Below are 27551 nucleotides of genomic sequence, written 5' to 3'. Positions count from 1 at the left end.
ATGCAAAGGGTTCGACCCTCAGCTAGTTTTAGACACCACACAAGGAGAAGAAGCAAGCTAGCCGTGCCCTTCTTCCTCCTCCCACCGAACAGCTCAAGGAGCATTGTGTAGCTACTTGTCCATCTAGAGATCATGCAGAGACCCCGTAGAGCAGCAGTAGGGGTGTTATCTCCACGGAGAGCCCCGAAGCTTGGTAAGATTCGCCGGTGTGCATGTCTTCGCCTCATCCCGTTTCCAGGCACCGGCGACGTCTTACTGGCTCCCACAATGATAAGCCACCCGTTGGCATATGTCGCACCTACCACCCGACAGTACTCCTACGGTATCCGGGAGTTACACGATCTCATGGTCTAAGGAAAAGATACTTGACATTGGAAAACTCCAACAAACGAACTATACGATCTTGTGCTATGTTTAGGATTGGGTCTTGTCCATCACATCATTCTCCTAATGATGTGATCTCGTTATCAATGACATCCAATGTCCATAGTCAAGAAACCATGACTATCTGTTGATCAACGAGCTAGTCAACTAGAGGCTTACTAGGGACATGTTAGTGTCTATTATTCACACATGTATTACGATTTCCGGATAACACAATTATAACATGAATAAAGACAATTATCATGAACAAGGAAATATATAATAATGCTTTTATTATTGCCTCTAGGGCATATTTCCAACAGTTATTAGGGCGTGAACAGACAAGTGCCCGACTAGGTTTGTTATATTACATGGTTAGTAAGAAACATCTTCCAGGGAGAATAGTTCCATTAGGGGTTCCTTTCCCTGGGAGGCATGCCCTAAGGTGCATGTCCATGCTGCGAAAAGAAACGCAGGAAAAACATCTGGGGGTGTATAGATAAAAATAAAGAAGATCATCTTTAGTTCACCGACCGAATATTCCCTTAAGAACGCTAGCTTTCGGCTTCACCCAGTCTGAGGTACACGTCCGGCTGTCCCGGCAGTAACAATCGCAGAGGTGCTCCCTTTACCACCTAGCCGAACAATCGGGAACGTAGGGGTAAGCACAGGAGCCAGGCAACCCAGCTTGGCCAAAACTTAAGTCATATCGATGCATATAATGGTGAATAAAAGGTACATGCGGAAGTGTGACACATGTGTTGGGCATGAAGCCCGTATGAATAAGCTTCTGTTTAAAGAAGCCCCCAAGTTTAATGAGTGCGGGTAGCGCGTCACTTTATGAGCCTTTAGAGGCTATAAGAGAGAGAGAGAGAGAGAGAGAGAGAGAGAGAGAGAGAGAGAGAGAGAAGAGAAATGTAAGACAGAAAATATAAAAAATGGACAGAGGAAGGAGACGAACACAGAGTCCGGCGCTAGGCATAGAATCTTCGGAGACGGGCTGTGTTCCATGGGTTTGGCTCGAGTCGGTTATCCGATGCATCCCGCAGGCGGTACGCTCCACCAGTCAGGACTTGGTCAATTATGAAGGAATCTTCCCACTTGGGCTTGAGTTTGTCCTTTTTCTTGTCCGGTAGTCGTAGAACTAATTCGCCAACATTGTAATTTTTGGCCCGTACTTCTCTGCTTTGGTATCTTCGAGCCTGCTATTGATAAAATGCGGAACGGGCTTTTGCCACATCACGCTCCTCCTCCAATGCGTCCAAGCTGTCCTGCCGATCGAGCTCGGCTTCTCTTTCTTCGGACATGCGCACTCGAGGTGAGTCATGAATTATGTCGCAAGGCAAAACTGCCTCTGCGCCGTACACCATAAAGAATGGTGTGTATCCGGTGGTGCAATTCGGCGTGGTCCGCAGCCCCCAGAGTACGGAGTCGAGCTCCTCTACCCAGTGTGTGTTAGATTCCTTGAGGGACCGCACTAATCTGGGTTTGATGCCACTCATGATAAGACCATTTGCACGTTCGACCTGGCCGTTAGTTTGTGGGTGATAGACGAAAGCACAATCGAGCTTGATGCCCATGTTTTTGCACCAGAGTTTTACCTCGTCGGCCGTGAAGTCCGTGCCGTTATCAGTGATGATGCTGTGGGGACGCCGTAACGGTGTACAACCCCAGATATAAAGTCTATCACCAGTCCGGATTCGGCCGTCTTAACAGGCTTGGCTTCTATCCATTTGGTGAACTTATCCACCATGACCAGTAAGTATTTTTGCTTGTGGGTTCCGCCTTTAAGGGTCCAACCATGTCCAGCCCCCAGACCGCGAAGGGCCAAGTAATGGGGATGGTTTGGAGGGCGGTGGGTGGCATATGGCTTTGGTTTGCAAAGAGCTGGCAACCGGTGCATCGTTGGACTAAGTCCTGAGCGTCTGCCCGGGCCGTCGGCCAATAAAAGCCTGTACAGAAGGCCTTGCTTACAAGGGACTGGGCTGCAGCGTGATGACCGCCGAGTCCGGCATGAATTTCAGCTAGGAGATTCCGCCCCTCCTCTTCGGAGATGCACCTTTGAAGGACTCCGGTAGTGCTTTTCTTATAAAGCTCTCCCTCGTGGACTCTGTAGGCTTTGGATCGCCGCACTATGCAGCGTGCCTCATTTTGGTCCTGGGGGAGTTCCTGCCTAGTAAGGTAGGTGAGGAATGGTTCTGTCCACGGGGCGATGACGACCATTATTACGTGGGCTGAAGGTGTTATTTCATTGGCAGAGCCTCCGATTGTGTCAGAATGGTCGGTGTTGGGCAGTGCGGTTGGGTCCGGGCTGTTATTGTTCGGCTCCCCTTCCCATGCTACGGATGGCTTGAACAACCTTTCCAAGAAGATGTTGGGGGGGGACTACATCGCGTTTTGCGCCGATGCGTGCTAGGACATCTGTCGCCTGATTATTTTCCCGGGCTATATGGTGAAATTCAAGCCCCTCGAACCGAGCTGACATTTTTAGGACGGCGTTGCGGTAAGCTGCCATTTTTGGATCCTTGGCATCGAAGTTTCCATTTATTTGGGATATTGCGAGGTTCGAGTCCCCGCGCACCTCTAGGCGTTGGATGCCCATGGATACTGCCATCCGGAGACCATGTAAAAGGGCCTCATATTCGGCTGCATTGTTGGAGTCCGTGTACATAATCTGTAGTACGTATTGAACTGTGTCTCCTGTGGGGGACGTCAAAACGACGCCAGCCCCCAGTCCGGCCAACATCTTGGAGTCGTCAAAATGCATGATCCAATTTGAATATGTGCCGTACTCTTTAGGGAGTTCGGCCTCCGTCCATTCTGCGACGAAGTCGGCCAAGACTTGTGACTTGATGGCTCGTCGTGGCTTATAAGTTATGTCGAACGGGAGGAGCTCGATGGCCCATTTCGCAATCCGGCCCGTTGTGTCACGGTTGTTTATAATATCGTTAAGTGGTACTTCCGAGGCTACTGTTATTGAACACTCTTGAAAGTAGTGTCGTAGCTTCCAGGATGCCATGAATACCGCGTACGCAATCTTTTGATAATGTGGGTACCGTGATTTGCAGGGAGTGAGGACAGTGGACACATGATAGACCGGCTTTTGAAGGGGGAATTTGTGTCCGTCCGCTTCTCGTTCGACGACGAGCACTGTGCTTACAACCTGATGTGTTGCTGCAATGTATAATAGCATTGGTTCGCCAATGTTTGGCGCGGCCAGGACTGGGTTTGTTGCCAGTATGGCTTTTATTTCATCGAGTCCGGCCGTGGCTGCATACGTCCATTTGAAGTGTTCGGTGCGCCGAAGGAGGCGATAAAGGGGTAGGGCCTTCTCTCCCAAGCGGGAGATAAAGCGGCTTAGAGCCGCCACGCATTCGGTTAACTTTTGTATTTGTTTGAGGTCCTTTGGGATATCCAGTTGCGACAGAGCTCGGATCTTGGCTGGATTTGCTTCAATTCCTCTACCGGATACAATGAAGCCCAAGAGCTTTTCGGCTGGAACGCCGAAAACGCATTTTTCCGGGTTGAGCTTGATGTCATATGTTCGGAGGTTATCAAATGTGAGCCTCAAGTCATCTACTAGAGATTCAACATGTCTTGTTTTGACGACCACATCATCTACATATGCCTCCACTGTTTTGCCGATCTGGCTTGCCAGACATGTCTGAATCATGCGCTGATATGTTGCGGCGGCGTTTTTGAGCCCGAAGGGCATCGTGTTGAAGCAGAATGGCCCGTATGGTGTGATAAATGTCGTTGCGGCTTGGTCTGGTTCTGCCATCTTGATTTGATGGTAGCCAGAATATGCGTCGAGGAAACACAATGAATCGTGTCCTGCGGTAGCATCGATAATTTGGTCGATGCAGGGAGGGGGAAGGGATCCTTTGGGCAAGCCTTGTTAAGGTCTTTGAAATCAACACACAGGCGCCAGGATTTGTCCTTCTTTGGTACCATCACCAGGTTTGCTAGCCAGTCTGGATGTTTTATATCTCTGATGAATCCGGCCTCCAATAGCTTTGCTAGCTCCTCACCCATGGCCTGTCTCTTAGGTTCAGAAAAACGCCGAAGAGCCTGTTTGAGAGGTTTGAATCCTGTTTGGATATTTAAGTTGTGCTCGGCCAGCCTGCGTGGGATTCCTGGCATGTCTGAAGGGTGCCAGGCAAAAATGTCCCAGTTCTCTCGTAGGAACTCTCGCAATGCGGCGTCGACATCAGGGTTTAACTGTGCCCCGATGGAAGCTGTTTTATTGGGGTCCGTTGGATGGACTTGGAATTTGACTATTTCGTCCGCCGGTTTAAAGGAGGTGGACTTGGATCTTTTGTCGAGTACCACATCGTCCCTATTCACCGTAGAGCGCAGCGCAGTCAGCTCCTCAGCCGCTAGGGCTTCGGATAGTGCCTCAAGGGCCAGTGCGGCTGTCTTGTTTTCGGCGCGGAGTGCTATGTCCGGATCACTAGCGAGAGTGATGATCCCGTTAGGCCCGGGCATCTTGAGCTTCATGTACCCGTAATGGGGTATTGCTTGGAAGATTGTAAACGCTTCCCGCCCTAGCAGAGCGTGATAACCGCTACTGAACGGAGCCACCTAGAACGTGACCTCTTCGGACCTGTAATTATCCGGCGTGCTGAACACCACATTTAGTGTGTTTTTTCCTGTACAGCGCGCTTCCCGACTGAGGATTATTCCTCTAAAGGTTGTGCTGATTCGCTCAATGCGGTTCCAGTCTATTTCCATTTTTTGAAGAGTCTCCTCGTAAATGAGGTTCAATCCGCTGCCGCCGTCCATGAGTACCTTGGTAAGACGAAAGCCGTCCACTATTGGACTGAGGACCAATGCGGCTGGTGCTCGGGCTGTTCGGAATTTAGGTTCATCACTGGCGTTAAAGGTAATAGCCGTGTCACTCCATGGGTTTATTGTTGCTACTTGGTAGACTTCGGCAAGGCCGCGGAGTGTCCTTTTTCGCATATTATTTGATGCGAAAGTCTCGAAGACTGTTAATACTGTATTGGTGTCTCTGGGGTGGCTTTCTGTGGCCTCCGGAATTAGGAGATTTTCGCCAATTTTGGCCACCTGCCGGAGTATCCAACATGCTCTGAGGCTGTGAGTTGGTGTGGCGTCCTCTGTACTGTGAATTTTACAGGGTCCATTAAGCCACCCTTCCAGTACGGTTCCATGCCCTGTAGAGGGTTTTTGCTTTTTAGTGCTTGACCCGGGTGACTGGTGATGATGCACCCTTTTATTTCGGACTGGGTTTGTATTCAGGGCCGGATTGTCCCAAAATTTTATTTCGGTTTTCCAGGCGCTTTCCATCGCACAATACTTTCGTACAATGGACGCCAAGTCAGCGAAGCGTGTAATATCACGGCGACTCATGGCGTTGAGTATTCCCTTGTCCGTGCAATTATTGCAGAAGATTGAGATTGCGTCTTCCTCGCGACAGTCCCTTAGCCTGTTCTTAACCAGGAGGAATCTGGCCCAGTAATGATGTACTGTTTCATCGGGTTCTTGCCTGATTTTGGATAGATCGCTTATGTTGGGGTGGGTGGGTTGAATTAAATCCGAAGCCTCACCCCATCTAAGGCTCAGAGGCCGAGGAATTTCTGAACTCGACAATTTGGATTCCTGGATGTTGTCTAATGAATCCAGCCCGTCGCCTGACTCTAAGTTCAGGTCTTGAGTGATATCCTCCCCTCCGCGGGTATCCGGCTTGGAGGGATCGGGGAACCGGACGTAGTGAGTCCTTAAGATAGATGAAGGGTCGCCGCACTGTCCCTCTACCACGGCAACGTGATGGGTGACTTGGGGAGAGTTAATCTCTCTCAGATCGGTTTTAGGCCCAATCTGGTCGTAATCCGTAGCGACTCCCAGGGTGGCGAAGCGATCCAAGAGCTCGTTTATGGAGGAAAGCTCTATTGGATCTAACTGCTCGGCGAGTTCCGAGTTGACATGAAGATTGTTTTCGATGGCTCGAGAGGTCATCGTCGGCGCAGAAGCCGAACAGGCGGTCATAAGAAAGCCACCTAACCGGAGGGTTTGGCCGACAGCCAAAGCTCCCTTAGTAACGGTGCCGTCCTTAAAGACGGGGCGAGGCATCCTTCCTGATGGCGACGACACAGAGGAACTCTCAATGAAAGCACCAATGTCGGTGTCAAAACCGGCGGGTCTCGGGTAGGGGGTCCCGAACTGTGCGTCTAGGCCGGATGGTAACAGGAGACAAGGGACACGAAGTTTTACCCAGGTTTGGGCCCTCTCGATGGAGGTAAAACCCTACGTCCTGCTTGATTAATATTGATGATATGGGTAGTACAAGAGTAGATCTACCACGAGATCGAGGAGGCTAAACCTTAGAAGCTAGCCTATGGTATGATTGTTGATGTGTATGTTGTCCTACGGACTAAAACCCTCCGGTTTATATAGACACCAGATAGGGTTAGGGTTACATAGAGTCGGTTACAATGGTAGGAGATCTTCATATCCGTATCGCCAAGCTCGCCTTCCACGCCAAGGAAAGTCCCTTCCGGACGTGGGACGGAGTCTTCAATCTTGTATCTTCATAGTCCAGGAGTCCGGCTGAAGGTATAGTCCGGCTATCCGAACACCCCCTAATCCAGGACTCCCTCAACGATGTTTTGAACGTCATGGAGCATATGAGATGTTCCAGGAGTTGAAGTTAATATTTCAAGCAAATGTCCGGATTGAGAGATATGAAGTCTCCAATAAGTTCTACAGCTGCAAGATGGAGGAGAATAGTTCTGTCAGTGAACATATACTCAGAATGTCTGGGTATAATAATCACTTGATTCAACTGGGAGTTAATCTTTCGGATGATAGTGTCATTGACAGAATTCTTCAATCACTGCCACCAAGCTACAAAAGCTTCGTGATGAACTATAATATGCAAGGGATGGATAAGACAATTCCTGAGTTCTTCGCAATGCTAAAGGCTGTGGAGGTAGAAATCAAGAAGGAGCATCAAGTCTTGATGGTCAACAAGACCACCAGTTTCAAGAAAAAGGGCAAAGGGAAGAAGAAGGGGAACTTCAAAAAGAACAGCAAACAAGTTGCTACTCAAGAGAAGAAACCCAAGTCTGGACCTAAGCCTGAGACTGAGTGCTTCTACTGCAAGAAGACTGGTCACTGGAAGCGGAACTTCCCCAAGTATTTGGCAGATAAGAAGGATGGCAAGGTGAACAAAGGTATATGTGATATACATGTTATTGATGTGTACCTTGCTAATGCTCGCAGTAGCACCTGGGTATTTGATACTAGTTCTGTTGCTAATATTTGCAACTCGAAACAGGGACTATGGATTAAGCGAAGATTGTCTAAGGACGAGGTGACGATGCGCGTGGGAAATGGTTCCAAAGTCGATGTGATCGCAGTCGGCACGCTACCTCTACATCTACCTTCGGGATTAGTTTTAGACCTAAATAATTGTTATTTGGTGCCAGCGTTGAGCATAAACATTATATATGGATCTTCTTGGATGCGAGACGGTTATTCATTTAAATCAGAGAATAATGGTTGTTCTATTTATATGAGTAATATCTTTTATGGTCATGCACCCTTGATGAGTGGTCTATTTTTACTAAATCTTGTTAGTAGTGATACACATGTTCATAGTATTGAAGCCAAAAGATGCAGAGTTGATAATGATAGTGCAACTTATTTGTGGCACTGCCGTTTAGGTCATATTGGTGTAAAGCACATGAAGAAACTTCATTCTAATGGACTTCTGGAATCACTTGATTATGAATCACTTGGTACTTGCGAACCATGCCTCATGGCCAAGATGACTAAAACTCCGTTCTACGGAACAATGGAGCGAGCAACAGAGTTATTGGAAATCATACATACTGATGTATGTGGTCCAATGAACATTGAAGCTCGTAGAGGATATCGTTATTTTCTCACCTTCACAGATGATTTGAGAAGATATGGGTATATCTACTTAATGAAACATAAGTCCGAAACATTTGAAAAGTTCAAAGAATTTTAGAGTGAAGTGGAAAATCATCGTAACAAGAAAATAAAGTTTCTACGATATGATCGTGGAGGAGAATATTTGAGTTATGAGTTTGGCCTACATTTGAAACAATGCGGAATATTTCCGCAACTCACGCCACCCGGAACACCACAGCGTAATGGAGTGTCTGAATGTCGTAATCGTACTTTACTAGATATGGTGCGATCTATGATGTCTCTTACTGATTTACCGCTATCGTTATGGGGTTATGCTTTAGAGACGGTTGCATTCACGTTAAATAGGGCACCATCGAAATCCGTTGAGACGACGCCTTATGAACTGTGGTTTGGCAAGAAACCAAAGTTGTTGTTTCTTAAAGTTTGGGGCTGCGATGCTTATGTGAAAAAGCTTCAACCTGATAAGCTCGAACCCAAATCGAAGAAATGTGTCTTCATAGGATACCCAAAGGAAACTTTTGGGTACATCTTCTATCACAGATCTGAAGGCAAGACTTTTGTTGCTAAATTTGGATCCTTTCTAGAGAAGGATTTTCTATCGAAAGAAGTGAGTCGGAGGAAAGTAGAACTTGATGAGGTAACTGTACCTGCTCCCTTATTGGAAAGTAGTTCATCGCAGAAACCGGTTCCTGTGACACCTACACCAATTAGTGAGGAAGCTAATGATATTGATCATGAAACTTCAGATCAAGTTGCTACTGAACCTCGTAGGTCAACCAGAGTAAGATCCGCGCCAGAGTGGTATGGTAATCCTGTTCTGGAGGTTATGTTACTAGACCATGACGAACCTACGAACTATGAAGAAGCGATGGTGAGCCCAGATTCCACAAAATGACTTGAGGCCATGAAATCTGAGATGGGATCCATGTATGAGAACAAAGTGTGGACTTTGGTTGACTTGCCCGATGATCGGCAAGCCATTGAGAATAAATGGATCTTCAAGAAGAAGACTGACGCTAACAGTAATGTTACTGTCTACAAAGCTCGACTTGTTGCAAAAGGTTTTTGACAAGTTCAAGGGATTGACTACGATGAGACTTTCTCACCCGTAGCAATGCTTAAGTCTGTCCGAATCATGTTAGCAATTGCCGCATTTTATGATTATGAAATTTGGCAAATGGATGTCAAAACTGCATTCCTGAATGGATTTCTGGAAGAAGAGTTGTATATGATGCAACTGGAAGGTTTTGTCGATCCAAAGGGAGCTAACAAAGTGTGCAAGCTCCAGCCATCCATTTATGGACTGGTGCAAGCCTCTCGGAGTTGGAATAAACGTTTTGATAGTATGATCAAAGCATATGGATTTATACAGACTTTTGGAGAAGCATGTATTTACAAGAAAGTGAGTGGGAGCTCTGTAGCATTTATGATATTATATGTAGATGACATATTGTTGATTGGAAATGATATAGAATTTCTGGATAGCATAAATGGATATTTGAACAAGAGTTTTTCAATGAAGGACCTCGGTGAAGCTGCTTAAATATTGGGCATCAAGATCTATAGAGATAGATCAAGACGCTTAATTGGACTTTCACAAAGTACATACCTTGACAAAGTTTTGAAGAAGTTCAAAATGGATCAAGCAAAGAAAGGGTTCTTGCCTGTGTTACAAGGTGTGAAGTTGAGTAAGACTCAATGCCCGACCGCTGCAGAAGATAGAGAGAAGATGAAAGATGTTCCCTATGCTTCAGCCATAGGCTCAATCATGTATGCAATGTTGTGTACCAGACCTGATGTGTGCCTTGCTATAAGTTTAGCAGGGAGGTACCAAAGTAATCCAGGAGTGGATCACTGGACAGCGGTCAAGAACATCCTGAAATACCTAAAAAGGACTAAGGATATGTTTCTCGTTTATGGAGGTGACAAAGAGCTAGTCGTAAATGGTTACGTCGATGCAAGCTTTGACATTGATCCGGACGATTCTAAATCGCAAACCGGATACGTGTTTAAATTGAACGGTGGAGCTGTCAGTTGGTGCAGTTCTAAACAAAGCGTCGTGGCGGGATCTACGTGTGAAGTGGAGTACATAGTTGCTTCGGAAGCAGCAAATGAAGGAGTCTGGATGAAGGAGTTCATATCCGATCTAGGTGTCATACCTAGTGCATCAGGTCCAATGAAAATCTTTTGTGACAATACTGGTGCAATTGCCTTGGCAAAGGAATCCAGATTTCACAAGAGGACCAAGCACATCAAGAGACGCTTCAATTTCATCCGGGATCAAGTCCAGGTGGGAGACATAGAGATTTGCAAGATACATACGGATCTGAATGTTGCAGACCCATTGACTAAGCCTCTTCCACGAGCAAAACATGATCAACACCAAGGCTCCATGGGTGTTAGAATCATTACTGTGTAATCTAGATTATTGACTCTAGTGCAAGTGGGAGATTGGAGGAAATATGCCCTAGAGGCAATAATAAAGTTATTATTTATTTCCTCATATCATGATAAATGTTCATTATTCATGCTAGAATTGTATTAACCGGAAACATAATACATGTGTGAATACATAGACAAACATAGTGTCACTAGTATGCCTCTACTTGACTAGCTTGTTAATCGAAGATGTTTAAGTTTCCTAGCCATGGACATGAGTTGTCATTTGATTAACGGGATCACATTATTAGGAGAATAATGTGATTGACTTGACCCATTCCGTTAGCTTAGCACTTGATCGTTTAATATGTTGCTATTGCTTTCTTCATGACTTATACATGTTCCAATGACTATGAGATTATGCAACTCCCGTTTACCGGAGGAACACTTTGTGTGCTACCAAACGTCACAACATATCTGGGTGATTATAAAGGTGCTCTACAGGTGTCTCCGAAGGTACTTGTTGGGTTGGCGTATTTCGAGATTAGGATTTGTCACTCCGATTGTCGGAGAGGTATCTCTGGGCCTTCTCGGTAATGCACATCACTATAAGCCTTGCAAGCATTGTGACTAATGAGTTAGTTGCGAGATAATGTATTACGGAACGAGTAAAGAGACTTGCCGGTAACGAGATTGAACTAGGTATTGAGATACCGACGATCGAATCTCGGGCAAGTAACATACCGATGACAAAGGGAACAACGTATGTTGTTATGCGGTTTGACCGATAAAGATCTTCGTAGAATATGTAGGAGCCAATATGAGCATCCAGGTTCCGCTATTGGTTATTGACCGGAGATGTGTCTCGGTCATGTCTACATAGTTCTCGAACCCGTAGGGTCCGCACGCTTAAAGTTAGATGACGATCGATATTATGAGTTTTGTGTTTTGATGTACCAAAGGTAGTTCAGAGCCCCGGATGTGATCACGGACATGACGAGGAGTCTAGAAATGGTCGAGACGTTAAGATTGATATATTGGAATGTTATATTCGGACACCGGATGAGTTCCGGGGGTTATCGGATAAATACCGGAGAAACTGGGAGGTTACCGGAACCTCCCGGGTGGCTATTGGGCCTCATGGGCCCAAGTGGTGGAAGAGGAGAGGCGGCCAGCTAGGGGCGCGCGGCCCCCTAGCCCAAACCGAATTGGACTAGGGGGCCGGCCCCCCTTTCCTTTTTCTTCTCCTCCCCTTCCTTCCCCTCTCCTACTTAGACTAGGAAAGAGGGGGGAATCCTACTTGGAGTAGGATTGCCCCCCTTGGGCGCACCTCCTCCACTTGGTCGGCCCTCTCCCCCCTTTATATACGGTGGAGGGGGGCACCCCATAGACAATAATTGATCTCTTGATCTCTTAGCCATGTGCGGTGCCCCCCTCCACCATATTCCACCTCGATAATATCGTAGCGGTGCTTAGGAGAAGCCCTGCATCGGTAGCATCATCATCACCGTCACCACGCTATCGTGCTGACGGAACTCTCCCTCAAAGCTCGGCTGGATCGGTGTTCGAGGGATGTCATCAAGCTGAACGTGTGCTGAACTCGGAGGTGCCGTACGTTCGGTACTTGGATTGGTCGGATCGTGAAGACGTACGACTACATCAACCGCGTTGTGCTAACGCTTCTGCTTTCGGTCTACGAGGGTACGTGGACAACACTCTCCCCTCTCGTTGCTATGCATCACCATGATCTTGCGTGTGCGTAGGATTTGTTTTGAAATTACTACGTTCCCCAACAGTTTGAGGTGCTTGAAGCTCGTTGGGGAATTGTTCGTGAAGCTGAAATGATGTGGGAATCAGAAATTTTATGGCAGCTGATGACATGTTGTGTTATTTTGTACAATATGATTGTCGAGAATGAGGGTTATGGTGTAGCTCAAACCAATGATTGTGAAGCGCATGGAGAACACGTTCAAATCCCGGAAGATCAAAATGGAAATCAGCTTATGAACTTTGTGCATATGCATCAGAACTTTTGAGATCATCAGGTGCACACACTACTCAGGGATCTTGTAAAGCTTATGTGAACCCACAACGAAAACTAAAGAGCTAATGTTTGAGTTATGCACTTAAAATAAATTTTATGTAAGAACTAAATACTTTTGGTACCAATATTTGTTATTTACGTGCGACATTAGCGTGTATGATGTACGTGCATGAATTTGCATGTATTTGAGAGTTCGAGTTTGAGGTATGTGACTGTCGGGCACGACATATGAGGGGTTGTTCGGCTGCATCCGTGAGCGTGCCTGGGCCTATAGAGTGTGCATGTCGGATTTGCCAAGTCCAGCCATAGATACTCTAAACTCTAATACACCATCTAAATTGTTCCCTCGACTAACAAAATCATCTTATCCCAAAGATTTGAATGCCATTTTATTTTTATGTATGAGTGTGTTTGTAAGGACATGTGATATTATTTAATAGATGGCATTAAGCATTTAACACTGCATATTTCATGGTCATCAGTCACCTTTATAAAATCTATACTTTACTCACAAAATCTATAAAATGTATCTTAAATTAATACTCCAGAAAATTAATGTATAAATCTTTATAAAAAAATTTAGGCCATGAAATAAAAATAAAATAGTTAAAATTAGGCAATTTTATTAAAAACTAAATTGTTGGTGTTCTAGAATTTTGAGTTTTCTAGAAATTGATGATAATCATGAAGATATGTTTGGCATTGCGGCCCAGGTATAGGTGACGAATCGTTTAAATTTGTTTCTGAACATTCAGCACTCACGAATCACTTTGAGGTTTTTCTTAAAACACTAGAGGACAGAAGTTACACGATATTAGTTGGAGGAATAAGGCCATCTCCGAGGCCAACCCTCAAACGGCAACATAAATTTGGAAAATTAATTGAAGTGTTGAATTCCCCTCTTCGAGAGGAACACAAAAGAAAGGTTCCCCCCATGGGCCTGAAAACGCTAGTATTGATTGCTCAAGCTGTTCAAACTCTAAACATTGTGACAAAATTAATAGAAAGCTTCACGAGGTTGTCTCAGAACAAAAAAGTTCAGCACTGAGCTGTAGCTGGTTCTCGACGACTTTCCTCCGATATTTTTCTTTTATGTTTTATACCGAATTTTCTTCTGAGGTTTTTATTTTCTCCCTTTTTCTAATATCAATTTCTCGTTTCCTTTTTTCGTAATACAAAAACAGTTTTTTATATTACATGGATCTTTTTTTTAAAATATGATTTTTTAATAATAAATAAATAAATATGGTTTTGCAACAGCGCATATATGAATCTTTCAAAAAGTCTGAGCCAACAGTTTTTTTACCGATATCCGAGCCAGCGGTTGCTTTTTTTTAAGGGGAAAAAGGCAATTTATTCGTCAAATTTCACAGAGTGTGGGATACAAGTCGGAGCCTGGGGTTGGCCTAACCAGATGTGGCGCCCCGGCCCTAGTGAGAGTGAATATTTGGCAAGTTTATGTGCGTCTCTACTAGCCGCACGACCTTCGAACACAAAATTACAGGAAAAAGAAGAAGCTCTACTTTTAATCTCTTGAACAATTGCAGCGTTCCTGCCTCTGTGTGCTTTTGAAATATCATTGACTACTTGCTTAGCATCGGAAGCGATGACCAAATTGTTAAGGTTGAGATCTTCCGCCAGCGCAAGTGCTTCTCGACATGCAATTGTCTCCAGAATAGCCGGGTCGTCCACTCCAGCAATGATCAATGCCGAACTCCCCATGTAGTTGCCTTGATGATCTCTGCAAACCGCAGCGAGCTGGGTTTTTTTTTCGAATATGGCAGCTAACTGGGCTGGCCCATGAATAGAACCTCCCGGAGGAGGAGCAACTAATGAGCCCAGTTCGCACGTTGAATGGGTCGCATCTCACACCGAGTACTATTTTTAGGCCCATAAGCGGTGCTGCTCTCGTCCTCTCTTCTCCCGTCTATCTCATTCCCCCCAACTCCTCCTCCACCATTCCATTCCCCCCGAACCCTCGCAAGGATCGTCGTCCTCCTCCTCCTCGCCAAGGTGCGCGCTCTCCTCCTCCGCCCCCTGTCACGCCTCGCCACGTTCTCGATCGATGTTTGCGATCTGCTCACGTGACTCGAAACCGCGGCGACGTGATGCGATGCGCAGGCATGCCGTCCGCGCGCGCGGTTTGTACCTTGTTGGTTCATAGGCGATGCGTGACCTAACCTATCGCGTGATACGTTGATCGCCGCCTGCGTCTGGGATCTAATCGACATTGGTTCGACGACCCCCGGCGCCGGCCGGCCTGTAGGAGCTTAGCCGCTGGGCCGCTGGTACCGTTCGTCCATGCGTGATTTCTGACCATCTGGGCACACATGGGATTCTGGTGCCACGCATCCCTGGCGCGATCTCAAATCCTTGGAAATTAGAACGGGTGGACACATTTTGATTTGGAATGGCATTGTCAGTCTGGTACATGCATGACGACGCTGACAGAGCAAATGGTGGATGCGGGGTATACAATTAGTAGTTAATGTTTGTGTCCAAGTCGCAGAAGCGTAATCTTTGAGTATATGTTGGCATTTTGTTGGACAGAATTTCATTTTGTAATGTGTGACTGGTTCATTTCATACTTAGCACGCCTTCTTCTTTCCGATCTGACGATATAAGGTTCAGTCATGACACCAGCCCTTGATATCATGGATTATACTCGAATTTCCCGTTACATATATGCTTATTAGTTCTATCTCAATATCTGCATAAGACATTATCGTTTAAAACATTTTGCTACAAGATGTCATAGCTCCGTTTCGCGTGATGCACTAATGCAGATGACGGAATCACCGTTTTTGCCGCGTGAAAGGCTTTTTAAGCAGCAGCAGTATTTCCAGAGCTTGAGCAAGCACACTCACCTGAAGGGGCGTTACGATGCGATCACCTCCGTTGGCATCCCCCTCGCGCTCGCTGCATCAAGCCTATTCATGATTGTATGTTTGGAGCTTTGTCTGTTCATGATCAATGATTGTAATTGTTTTTTCTGTTCTCTTGTTTCCGTTTAGCTGGTGACGTGTATCATGTTGTGCGAATAGGGCCGTGGTGTCTACAACATGTCTCACGGAATCGGGAAAAAGGAGTGACCTTGAGTGGCATTGCTGTCGGCTCAGTACTTTGACATGGGAGCGGTTCTTTGGAAGGATTTTGCTGTTCGAAGGTTATGAGCCGGTGACGTTTTTTTAGTTGCACAAATTAATAATGCTATCAAAGCTCCATCTGTGGGTGCATTTCTAGTTCTCCTTACGTTGGTTTTGTGGGCACCTGGTGTCAGCGAACCCATGCTGAATTGACAGCAACAATGTTCAACAGTTTTGTGGGCAATGTTGCCATGTGTTCTCTTTTAACCTGTGGTATACTCGTATAAGTCTTTCAGGCGATCATGGTGTACTTTATGTTTGATCTGTATGCAAGCTAGTTCATGCACATTTCAAGCTGAAGCGCTGTTGGGCCCGGTTCAGTCTTGCATGAGCCTATGGACATGAAATATATGACGTTTAAGCAGTTCAAAATATATTTTATAATATTTTTAAACAACTACAAGAGAGTCCCATCAACAACTCAGGTAACGATAACATCAGTAACCAAATCTAGAGCTCCTTGTCATCGTCATCATCATCGTCGTCGTCGTCATACTCGACAAAGGCCTGTCCCGCGGCCATATCATCATCCTCGTCGTCGTCGTCATACTCAACAAAAGCATGTCCCGTGGCTTCATACTGCCGAAGGATGTCGTCCTCGCAGTCCCGCGCCGCCTGCAGGGACTTGAAGAGGGCGACAACGGAACGGCGGTAAGCCTCGCGGATCTCAGGGTCGACGGTGGTCCAGCTGTCGATACGCTCGTGGTCGACCGGGCGGATGGGCTTGCGGGGCGGGAGCGCCATGAGCGAGTTGATGTACTCCTGTCTGACCAGCTTCATCTTCTTCCCGTTCTTGAAGACGATCACTCTCCCCTTGTCATTGGCTCCAGCCTTCGGCGCCTCCTCGGCTTTCGTCACCGCAGCCTTCGATTCCGCGAGATCCGACTTGCTGAAGTCCATGGCCTCCAAGCTATCTACGGATGTGGATGTGGATATGTGGCGGAGGCTGTTTGATTATGGTGAACATAGAGCGGGAACTGGATTATTTATAGCTTCTCATCCGGGTACCGAGTCGGCCGGGAGCGCGGGTCTTTGAATTCTCAGGTGCGTTCTTTGTCTCCGATCCGGCTCGGGAGTCCGGAGTGGGCAATTTTGACTATTTTAATCCGTGGACGAAATCAATTCATAAAATGAACTGCCCGTGAAACTATTTCACAACACTGACCCTTTTGTGTGGCGTCCGCCACGCAGGCGCCACACCCTACGGTGCAATGCCTAGCTCGGGGGTGTTGCACGCCAGTCCACCATGGCAGCCATTGGGCCCGCACCCAGCAGTGCAGCGCCTCAGAGCTAGGCGCTGCACCGTAATGTGCAGCGCCCGGCCCGCAGGCGCTGCACTGTGACTTAGATGCCAGCCGCCCGCTGCCCCCCCCCACCCCACCCATTCGTTCCAGAGGAGTTACAGAACAGGCGGCTGGCGGCTTCCTCCTCTCCCCCTCTCAATCCCCTCTTAAAAAATCATCAAATCTGACGATTTGGCCCATGGATTCCTTCACCAATCCATCCTAGAAGGTACTTTTCTCCGATCCCCTTCTTTCTATCCATAGAATGTATGCTATTTCGGAGATTTGAGGAACCCTTGTTTGAATCTTGTGTGTATTAGATTTAGGGAATTTTTGTTTGAATCTTGCATGTATTCGATTTGGGGAACCCTTGTTAGACTAGAATGTGGTTTGGATACATAGGTTGACATGTTATTTATATAGTTTGGATACATAGGTTAACATTTTATTTATATGGAAAAGATATTTGTATTGAATCTTGCATGAGGTAGGCTTAGTTTAGTTTATTGAAATTACATTTGTATTGGCAAGAATGGTTTGGATACATATGCTTTGTATTTTGCATCTAGTAGGCGTACTTTAGTTTATTTGTATTGAAAAGATAATCGTGTTGACAAGAAAGCTTTCTTTCAAAATTGTTAGGATGGTTTGGCTTCTCGATGATCACTGGGACAAACAACACCGGTCGTACGCTATGGCGGTGGAGCAGCGGGTAATAATGAAAGTGGCCTGTTTTATGAATTTTCGTATTTATTTCAAACACAAATGCCCCATATGTAATGTTATGAATTGTTTGTTTGTAGGAGCTTGCACTTGAAGCTTCGTTCTCACGGGGTCACCCTTGGGTGGATGCTCTATGATGAGCGATACACATCGTATGTAAGGGAGACAGGACTTCTCCCTTTCATTCATATGGTCAGACGGTCGACGCCACCCAACAATGCTCCAGCACTCACCGCGCTTATTGATCATTGGCGGCCGGAGACACATAGTTTCCATCTACGGACCGGGGAGATGACAGTGACGCTCCAGGATATTGCTATGATCACCGGTCTTCCTATCGATGGGAATCCTCTATGTATGAGCACCGACTCCGATGGGTGGCGCGCGCAGATGCATGCCCTTATCGGTATGGTTCCTCCGGAGCCTCCGGAACCAGCAGCAGAAAACAAGAAGAAGGAAAGAGTCGCAGCCGGTGCTACTTTCACGTGGATTACTGAGCACTTTGGTACTTGCCCACCGGAAGCTGATGAGGACACGGTCAAGATATATGCTCGTGTCTACATGTGGTATGTGATATCCAGGACTATGTTTGCTGATGGCACAGGCAAGAATGCTCCATGGATGTGGCTAAAGGCGTTGACCGTCTTCGATAGCAAATGGAATTGGGGTTCGGCGACACTGGCTTACTTGTATAGACAGGTATGAAGTTGTTTCTTTTTCACTTCATTGCTACATTATGAATGCGATCTTGCTCTTAATTGAACCATATTCTCTTTTATGTGCAGTTGGACGAAGCCTGTTGTAGGTCATCTGGAGGTATTGGTGGTTGTTTGCTCGCACTTTCCATATGGAGCTGGGAGCGTTTGCCGGTTGGACGTCCGAAGAAGGTGAAGTACGATGATTGGAATGACAAAGGCGACCTACTACGGCTACCCACTTGGGCTTACAAGTGGGATGTGATAAATGAGACGACAGATGATCCCTCGGTCATGTACAAGTTGTACCAGAGTGAGCTTGACGCGATCACGCCTGAGCAGGTGAATTGACATGGCATAAGTGATTATGATGCTTCTATTGCAACTTGATATCAATTTTGCATTCTATCCCATTTTGCAGGTGATATGGGAGTCGTATGGAACAGGAGATAGTTTTGGTGACCCTTTAGAGTTCAGGCTGAATCCGATGTGCACTAGGGATAGGGATCTCTGGCGTATGCGGTGCCCACTCATATGCAACTGGGCGGTTGAGCTTCACCTCCCACATCGAGTGCGCCGTCAGTTTGGTTTGTTCCAGGCACATCCGCCGGAGTGGGAGGACACGGACAAGTTGCTACACGCGTAAGATATAATTAACCTTGAGTACTTAGCAGCTTCTCGGCGGTTTCGATGCTACTAATATTATGTTTCTAACTTGCAGGTTGGATAGGAAAAGGCAGCGGAAGATTAAGGATTGGGCCAAGCATCACAGAAAGTATGTCGTACAGTTTGCGCTTAGTGTGGAGCAAGCTAGGGCTGGAAAAGGAGTCCAGCTTCGTGAGCACTGCCCTGTAGCGTTCAACAACTATCTCACACGGTTTCTTGCAAGTACCCGTGTGGAGGTATGCAAGCCGGCGTATGCTGAGGAGATTTTGGAAGAACCCACTGTTTTTGACGAGGTAGCCCAACACCAGTACAACGCATTAGTCAGGAAAGGCAACTCAGTGATCCCTTCAGCTTCAATGATGAACTTTGTGGTATTTGCCCTCTTTGCTTTTCATTCACACTATTCACATCTTCGCTTGCCTAACACGTTAATACCATTTCTGTTCATAGCGTGCCCAGATTAAGAAAGCAGCTGATGAGACCGAGACTATTCTTGAAACAACCCCGGCTGGCAAAAGCGATGGAGAAGGTGCACTTCGAGCATTCATCAAGGTTCACATCTCCTTCAAATTAGCACTTAACATGTGTTGCTACGTTCGATGTCTCATTCACTTGTACATGTTGCAGCGCCAGGGCCAAAAGTTAAGGCGGCTATCAAACCTTTTTGGTTGTCGTGACCCCGAGTATGTATCACCAGAACGGTCTAGGTCGGCGACACCATCAGATCCCGCTTCGGTCCAGAGCCATGGTGATCATTTGGAGGATGAGGATGTGGGTGTGGATATCAACGTCATTGTCATCGTCTGCATACTCATCATTGTCCTCTTGCAAAGCTTCATCTTGGTTGTTTGTAAACGGGCTCAATGTTGGCCTTACTTCTTGGGTCAAAAGAGGTTCAACAATTTCATCTCGCTTCAAGGGTGGGGGCTACTAGCAACCAAAGGGGAGGGTTTCCGGTTCAAGTCCAAATGCAAATTTGAATCAACCTTCTTCGTTGCAAATAACTCAAGAGCCTTGTCAAGTGAATCGGCCACCGTTTTCTTGTATGCAACTCAACGTTGCTCCGAGTTGATACGCATTGTCTTCCAACGGATGTGCATTCCAAAATCTACATTATGCCTTTCCTCCAACTCAACGATATCACTAGGGTCCATCCAATTCAAATCTTTCCTCACTTGTTGCAAGAGCTCCGCATAGTTAGGACTACTATCAAACAACATATCTACCTCATCCGGATCCGGTTCAATATTGCCTTTCAAGAAGGCGTCTTTGTCCCCATGATGAACAAAGACACATGTTCTTCCCATCCCTATAAGCATTCAAACAACACATCGTAACATTGCTTCCACGAGTACTAATTTAAGGATTAACACGGAATACAAACCCTAATACATATATATCAAACAACAACCCTAACCCTAACCCTAACCCTAACCATAACCCTAACCCTAACCATAACCCTAACAATAACCCTAACCATAACCCTAACACCAACATAAGAACACCCATAAGAATAACCCTAACATACTAACAAAGCCTAATCATAGGAAATTGGCAAACAAAGATCTCACATCTTCATGCAAATCTCTAGATCCAAACAAAACTAGGGTTTCCCAAACTAGCATTACTTGGATCAAAACAAGGGATCGGAGAAGATTACCTTGAGGGAGGGTATGACTTCGAAATCCACGGACAAATTCTTCAATTTTGCAAGTTTTGGGAGAGGATTTGAGAGGGGGAAAGAGTGGGAGAGGGGGCAAAGCTCGGGTTGGGGTGTGTGGGGTGGGGGGAGTGGGGGAGGGGGGCCCAGCCGCTGGATAAGTCACAGTGCAGCGCCCGAACGCTAGGCGCTGCACATTACATATGTGGCGCTGCACATTACATAGCTAGGAGGCGCTGCACTGCTGGGTGCGGGCCCAAGGGCTGCCACGGTGGACTGACGTGCAACGCCCCCGAGCTAGGCGCTGCACCGTAGGGTGTGGCGCCTGCGTGACAGGCGCTACACAAAAGGGTCAGTGCTGTGAAATAGTTTCACGGGCAGTTCATTTTGTGAATTGATTTCGTCCACAGGTCAAAATAGTCAAAATTGCCTCCGGAGTGTGCAGGCCCGGTGATAACCAGCCCTCGGCCGTTGTAGATGGGCCAACTGGGCCTACCGCCATACCCCTTCCAAAAAAAAATCGAGAAGCATTAACGTGTGCAGATGGGGCGGTCGATGGCGCGTGCCACGTGGGATCGCTAGAGACAAAAAGAGATCGTTGGGAGAAAAGAAAACGCGTCATGAGCGGGGACAAAAGAGAGGGACAGAGTGCTCTCTTTTTCCTCCTCTCGCATCTCCTTGTTTCCACCCCGACTGGCGGCTAGGGTTCCCGTCGGCGCCGCCACAGCCGCCGCTACCATCCTTGCTCCGCCATCTATGGCCACCAGAGAAGGCGCCCTTCTGAGACCCGCTCTTGTTCAAACCTTCTCGTCTTGGCGTCAAGGCGTGCTATTCTGCCTGGCTGCCTTGGTGGTTGCAGATGAGGGGGAGGAAGGGATGGCATCGAGGTGTCGATGGAGGCCCTAGCTCGAGGCGGCGAGATGCAGAGATGCGGGGTGGTGCGGATGGAGAGGCAGCTTCAGATCCGCGCGCAGCCGCCCGCACTCTCCTTCCTCCGCCGCCTTCCCTGTGGTCAGGTCAGTGCCGCCACCACTGCTCCATGCCTCGTGCCGATCCAATTCGCCTCATATTCTTCGTGTGCGGTGGCTGGCGCAGCTCCGTCTTCTCCCCGCCCTCCATCCTCATGTGTTCAGCAGCAACCCTAGGAGGAGCTCGAGCCACATCGGTGAATGTTCTCTGCTAGGTTTGGTGCTACTACTCCGTCTTCGATCCCAACCATCTCGCACGTTCCCGAGATCGTCGTCTTCCTGGCCGGGACCCCTGGTGAGAGCCTCTCTCCATGCTCCAACTTCCTAAGCACATACGTATCTCCTAATGGTGAATCTTTGACTGAATTTGTTACACACGACGTTTACTGAAACTGTTGTGGTCTGAAGAACAGCTTACTGAAATTGTTCTAGTCTGAAAAACAGTTATCTGAATCTGTTGAAGTCTGAAAGTGTTAGTGTGAGCTGTCTGCAACTGTTGTAATCTTGTAGACAGAGTAGGTCAGTTGATTCATCTCTTCTCAGCCTTAACAGAGAAGATGGTGATGATATCCGTTTGACTTAGCCCATTTTGCTTGTGTTTGAATAATCTCTGAACAAAATTCAGGTTCCAACAGTGGTAAATTAAATCTTGTTACTGCGCATGATTTGTATTCAGGTTTTCTACATGACCCGTAGTAATATTATGATACATTCTGTTAAAACCTGGCAATGGTCTGAAACTACTGTAGTCCTATAGAAAGTAAAAGTAGTTGGATGGGAATAGTGTATTTATCAAAGCTAGTTGGACATCCCTGTTCTTGATTAAGATAATTCAGTTCGTCCATTCCATATGTTTGCGGCTAGTAGAAATTATGGAAGCTAAAAGGCCAAATCAAGCTCAGTCATCTCATTTTACCGCTAGTAGATTTCAGACTTTTATTATGTTGTGCGCACACACACATACAACGCGTTCGGCACAGTCGCGGCGGCGGCACTGTCGGCTACTTATCTGTACTCCTCACCAGAGTTTGAAGTGGTAGAGTGAGCTCGTTAGCATGGCATGAGAAGTGGTATTTGATAAAATAAAGCATGTCAGATCATGTCACTCCTTAGTACTTGTATGGTTTATTCACGTGTGATGCTCCTCTTTGGCCATTTGGCTGAGTGAGTAGAACTAGACGAAGTAAGGGCCGCGTGAACTGCACGGCCATTTGTGCTGAAAATTAAGTGGGCGCTGGTTCAGCAAGCAACGACCCAATGTGTCAGTCTATTTCAAAAAGAAGAGGTCCTGTTGGTTCAGTAAGCAAAACACTCGAGAGGTCCCTGTCTATTTGAGAAAAAGGAAAGTGCAACAAAAATGTCAAACATCGCGTGCATGGACTGGATTAATCTTCTGGCCTGCATTCCAGCATTTACCTCAAATTTTGACCAGGATGTATGACTTTGTTAAACAGCAATGTCCAGATTGTGCAGTTTAGGTGTGCATCAGTTTCGTTTTCATCAGGCTTTACTTACTTCAATTTAGTTTCATTTTCGCATTACTTCTTTTCGACATGGGTTGGAGTGGGAGCTATGAAATTCTCTTTTGACGATATACGACTATTTGAAAGAGTATAAGCAAATAATTATATTTAGTACAAATGCGATAGGGGACATGTGTTTGAACTTCCTCTGATTTTGAGAGAGTTTAGCCACTCCATATATTTCCTCTCTGGCAAGTCATTTTGCCTATGATATATTGTATCCCTTTCTTTCTAACCTGAAAGTTAGCATGTCAATTTTAAATTAATTAGAGCTCATTTCTTCGCATGGTTCACTGATCCATACTTAAAAAATGAACTTCCATTTAGTTCATAATGTGTTCTTGGCTTCTTGATAACTGGAAATAAGTGTCCTATGTTTCTGCGTTTAATGCAGTTTCCCAATCGTAGATTTTACTGATGAAATAAATACGTCGAAAGGGGATTGGACATGTTACTGACTAAGGAGATAGCGCCAAACTTTTGTATTGATTATGTTGCTATTTTCATACTTCAGTCAAGTTCTTGCCTTATGTGATGGGCAGGTTAGTTTACACTTCCTGAATGCCTCTGTATTCTGTTATGGCACTATTAAAACTTCTATCCCATAGGGCACACAACATTCAGAGGGAAATTTGTCTGTTCTTAATACCTTGCTTGTCCATACGACTATTGGCTTTTGTTGCCTGTGTAGTATGTTTTAAGTGTTTGTAAATCATATATATTCTGTAAATTGTATATTTTTTAATATTAAGGAACCCAATTTTTGCGTCTCCAATTGTAAAACTGACTCTCTCTGGAATTAGGAGATTAACTCATTATATGCACAATTTAACTTCTAAATTAATCTCCTTTTACATGTGGTTTAATTTCAAAATACACGCAGTGTAGATACGACTAAATATGTATTGCACACAATGGAAAATATTTGATATCATCGATTTCTTTGGATGGGATTGACATTTGGGAGATGCTACACCATTGGTAATGACGACGCTTCAGCAACTTACTTAGATTATTGTAATTTCCAAGCATTCAGTTATCCTTCCATATATCATTCTGTACGCTTTGTGCCCGTTGACCAATTATTTGGCCTACAGGCCTACCGTGAGTGTCCCACACCTATTTAGTAGTGTCCCTTCTGCTTACATATTGCAAGCATAGTTCTTAACAGTCCACTTATTCTTGCTGAATGACAGGTTTGTAATTCATGGCATTTGGCGCATCTGCGCTTAAATTCTTGCTGGAATGGTAAACAACGATTCCATTTGGTACATAACTGAACTTGAACACCCATTATGCATCTGATTTCTCTACACTTCAATCATTCATGATTGCTGGGAAGATGAGTTTCATAATCTGCACAAGAAATATGAAAGAAAAGAAAGTCGGACTAGATGTCTCCACCCACGCCTCGACTATCAGGTTATTCTCTGTTCTTTCTTTCCTTGTCCTCTTCTCTCTTCTATAAATTCATCAAATTTGATTATTCTATTTAAGAACTAGATAAAATAGAAATATTCATGTATAGGACAATCATATGTCCTGTTTGTCTTCATAGTGCAGGTGATGTAATGCACCATTTCACAAGTAAGAATGGGACAAAAGCTACTACGCGCGCTCAATAAATTTCATAGTTTTGGATAGAAAAGGGGGAGCTGCATAAGAATTAATTATAGGACAGTTGTATGTGTGGATACAGACACAGAAGTAAGGAATGGTATATGAATGATATCATATAAATAAATTGGTGGGCAGAAGTTGGTCTGATTTTATGGGATTAATTAATCCTGTATGTGCTTGCCAATTTTGGTTAGTAAGTACCAGGTAGCAGCTATCTTTTCATAATCCTTCTACCACTTCTTGATGCACATATCTTTTGCTTTCAGGTTACCATCAACAAAATGAAGAAAACCAACAATTTATTTTTGTAGTAAACGGCAATACGATGTGAAGGTATTCAAGAGAATCTGGTCTTATTTTTCTGATCCCTATGGTCCCTGTGAAGCATCAACTATATCAGCATTTTGAAGCTTAGAATGGCTAATGCTGATTGTTTAGAGCTTAGTTATAATGATTTCTTGTGCATCAGGTTATATTGTACAAGTGATTGCAACTGATTTATTTTCAGAGTTATTATTATTTACACGTATAAGTTTAGGGCTGACCTTTTATTTGTCTATGGCAACTACATATCTACATTGTTCCATGTATCAGCGCTTGTATGCACAAGCGTCAAACATATCAAAAACAGGAAAGTAAAAGGGGCGCTTTCCACCTGGCACCGCCCAGCTACCTCTCAGGAGGCCCGCAATAGCGGGCCCCAACCGCTAGTGTAATATGAAGATATATACACATAGAAACACGCAGGATTTTCACTAAAAAACACAGGATTTTTTACGCGGTATAGACGCAGGTGCTTGTACATACGCACATACAAGCACCCCATGAATGCACGCACGCACATCCTACCTCTATGAACACATCTAAAAGGCTAAGCTAGGACATTATCTTGAGATTGATGAAGTCGCCACAGACGTTGTTGTAGTCGACGGGAACTTCCATATAAAATCCCATGAGATGCCAAAACGCAGAATCGTACAATGAGTGTCAATGGATGGTGCACGGGAAAAACACAGGAGCTTTAGAGGATCGAGAAGAGAGAATAGGGAGATAGTGTGTGAAGATGCATTGGGCCTCTCCAAAGAAAAAATGGAAGAGGTTTGAGCTCATGTTGATATACCTATGGAATGAGGGGCATAGAAATACATTCCATAGGAATTTAAGAACTCCAATCCTATGATTCAAAGGTCTTCCTTATGATTCAAATCCAAAATTCCACAAAAAATGCTCCAATCCAAAGGGACCTTAACCGGTTATACTTTGAGTGGTAGTGTACACCAGCAAAATTTGTCACTCATTCCCACTAAATGTCGCAATCGGACAAGGGAGTGTTGGTCAGCCAGTCAACCCGACAAATTGTTTTCTTGGTTTATATAGGTTCTAGAAGGTCCTAAACAGGTCATTTGTTTTCCTTTCTTTCATGTTGCTTATCTACTTGTTTACTTCTTATATTATGGTTTTTTTGTTTTACTATTCACATTTTGCTCATTATTATTTTTCTGATTTTATTTTTCATATTTTTTCTTTCGGAGTTTTCTTTTATTTTTAAAAAGTTTATGTTCTTCACTAAAAAAATGTCCACTAAGTTTCGCCATTTCAAATATAATTCAAGATTTTTTCCTAAAAAATGGCTATGGTTTTCTATATATGTGCAAGCAAGAAAAAACTGAAAGAAAAGAAAACCAAACCGGAGACCAAGGACGCTACGTAACGAGCGCATGCGCTGAAATGCTGAAAGTACTCTCATGTCACCTAAAGGGGGTGAAATAGGCGTTTTATAAAATTTTACGGATTTGGCTTTATCCTAATGCGAAAATTAAACCACGCGGATACTTATTATTAAAAAGACAGGCACTTATGGAAACTAGGAATCAAAGTAGGCAATACAAGTTTATAGAGATATGAAAATTAATGATAAAGCCAAGCACAAGTAAGCAATACAAGCTTACACAAGTTATATCAAAAGATATGACAATGAATGATACAAGTGAAGGAAATATGCCCTAGAGGCAATAATAAAGTTGTTATTTATATTTCCTTATATCATGATAAATGTTTATTATTCATGCTAGAATTGTATTAGCCGGAAACTTAGTACATGTGTGAATACTTAGACAAACAAAGTGTCACTAGTTTGCCTCTACTTGACTAGCTCATTGAATCAATGATGGTTATGTTTCCTAACCATAGACATGAGTTGTCATTTTATTAACGGGATCACATCATTAGATAATGATGTGATTGACTTGACCCATCCGTTAGCTTAGCACAATGATCGTTTAGTTTGTTGCTATTGCTTTCTCCGTAATTTATACATGTTCCTATGACTATGAGATCATGCAACTCCCGAATACCGGAGGAACACTTAGTGTGCTATCAAATGTCACAACGTAACTAGGTGACTATAAAGATGCTCTACAGGTGTCTCCGATGGTGTTTGTTGAGTTGGCATAGATCGAGATTAGGATTTGTCACTCCGAGTATCGGAGAGGTATCTCTGGGCCCTCTCAGTAATGCACATCACTATAAGCCTTGCAAGCAATGTGACTAATGAGTTA

The 27551-nt window shown here is 45.1% G+C and overlaps 2 protein-coding genes across 10 annotated transcripts; both read left to right on the top strand.

Annotated features, from left to right (window-relative positions):
- Positions 1-15495: 15495 nt before the first annotated feature.
- Positions 15496-15801, top strand: LOC125516629. Its single transcript, XM_048681999.1, has 2 exons — positions 15496-15651; positions 15754-15801. Exons 1-2 carry the CDS (start codon positions 15496-15498, stop codon positions 15799-15801), a joined length of 204 nt encoding a protein of 67 aa, XP_048537956.1.
- Positions 15802-21507: 5706 nt separating this feature from the next.
- LOC125515903 lies at positions 21508-25583 on the top strand. Of its 9 annotated transcripts, none has more exons than XR_007287164.1 (5): positions 21511-21898; positions 21978-22145; positions 23768-23915; positions 24570-24621; positions 24716-25583. XR_007287164.1 is itself a non-coding variant. In XM_048681390.1 (5 exons), the coding sequence occupies exons 1-5, from the start codon at positions 21776-21778 to the stop codon at positions 25302-25304; spliced, it is 468 nt and encodes a 155-aa protein (XP_048537347.1). In that variant the 5' UTR covers positions 21513-21775; the 3' UTR covers positions 25305-25583. The 9 variants fall into 9 exon arrangements, 3 of the variants coding, with proteins under 3 accessions (XP_048537346.1, XP_048537347.1, XP_048537348.1); XM_048681390.1 differs by lacking the exon at positions 23768-23915 and having other exon boundaries at positions 21513-21898; positions 24716-24795; positions 25260-25583; XM_048681391.1 differs by lacking the exon at positions 23768-23915 and having other exon boundaries at positions 21513-21898; positions 24716-24795; positions 24937-25583.
- Positions 25584-27551: the final 1968 nt, after the last annotated feature.

This window comes from Triticum urartu, chromosome 6 (assembly GCF_003073215.2).
Source record: "Triticum urartu cultivar G1812 chromosome 6, Tu2.1, whole genome shotgun sequence".
NCBI classification, from domain to species: Eukaryota; Viridiplantae; Streptophyta; class Magnoliopsida; order Poales; family Poaceae; genus Triticum; species Triticum urartu.
The sequence above is the reverse complement of the archived record's forward strand: the minus strand, read 5'-3'. Positions and strand labels throughout refer to the sequence as shown.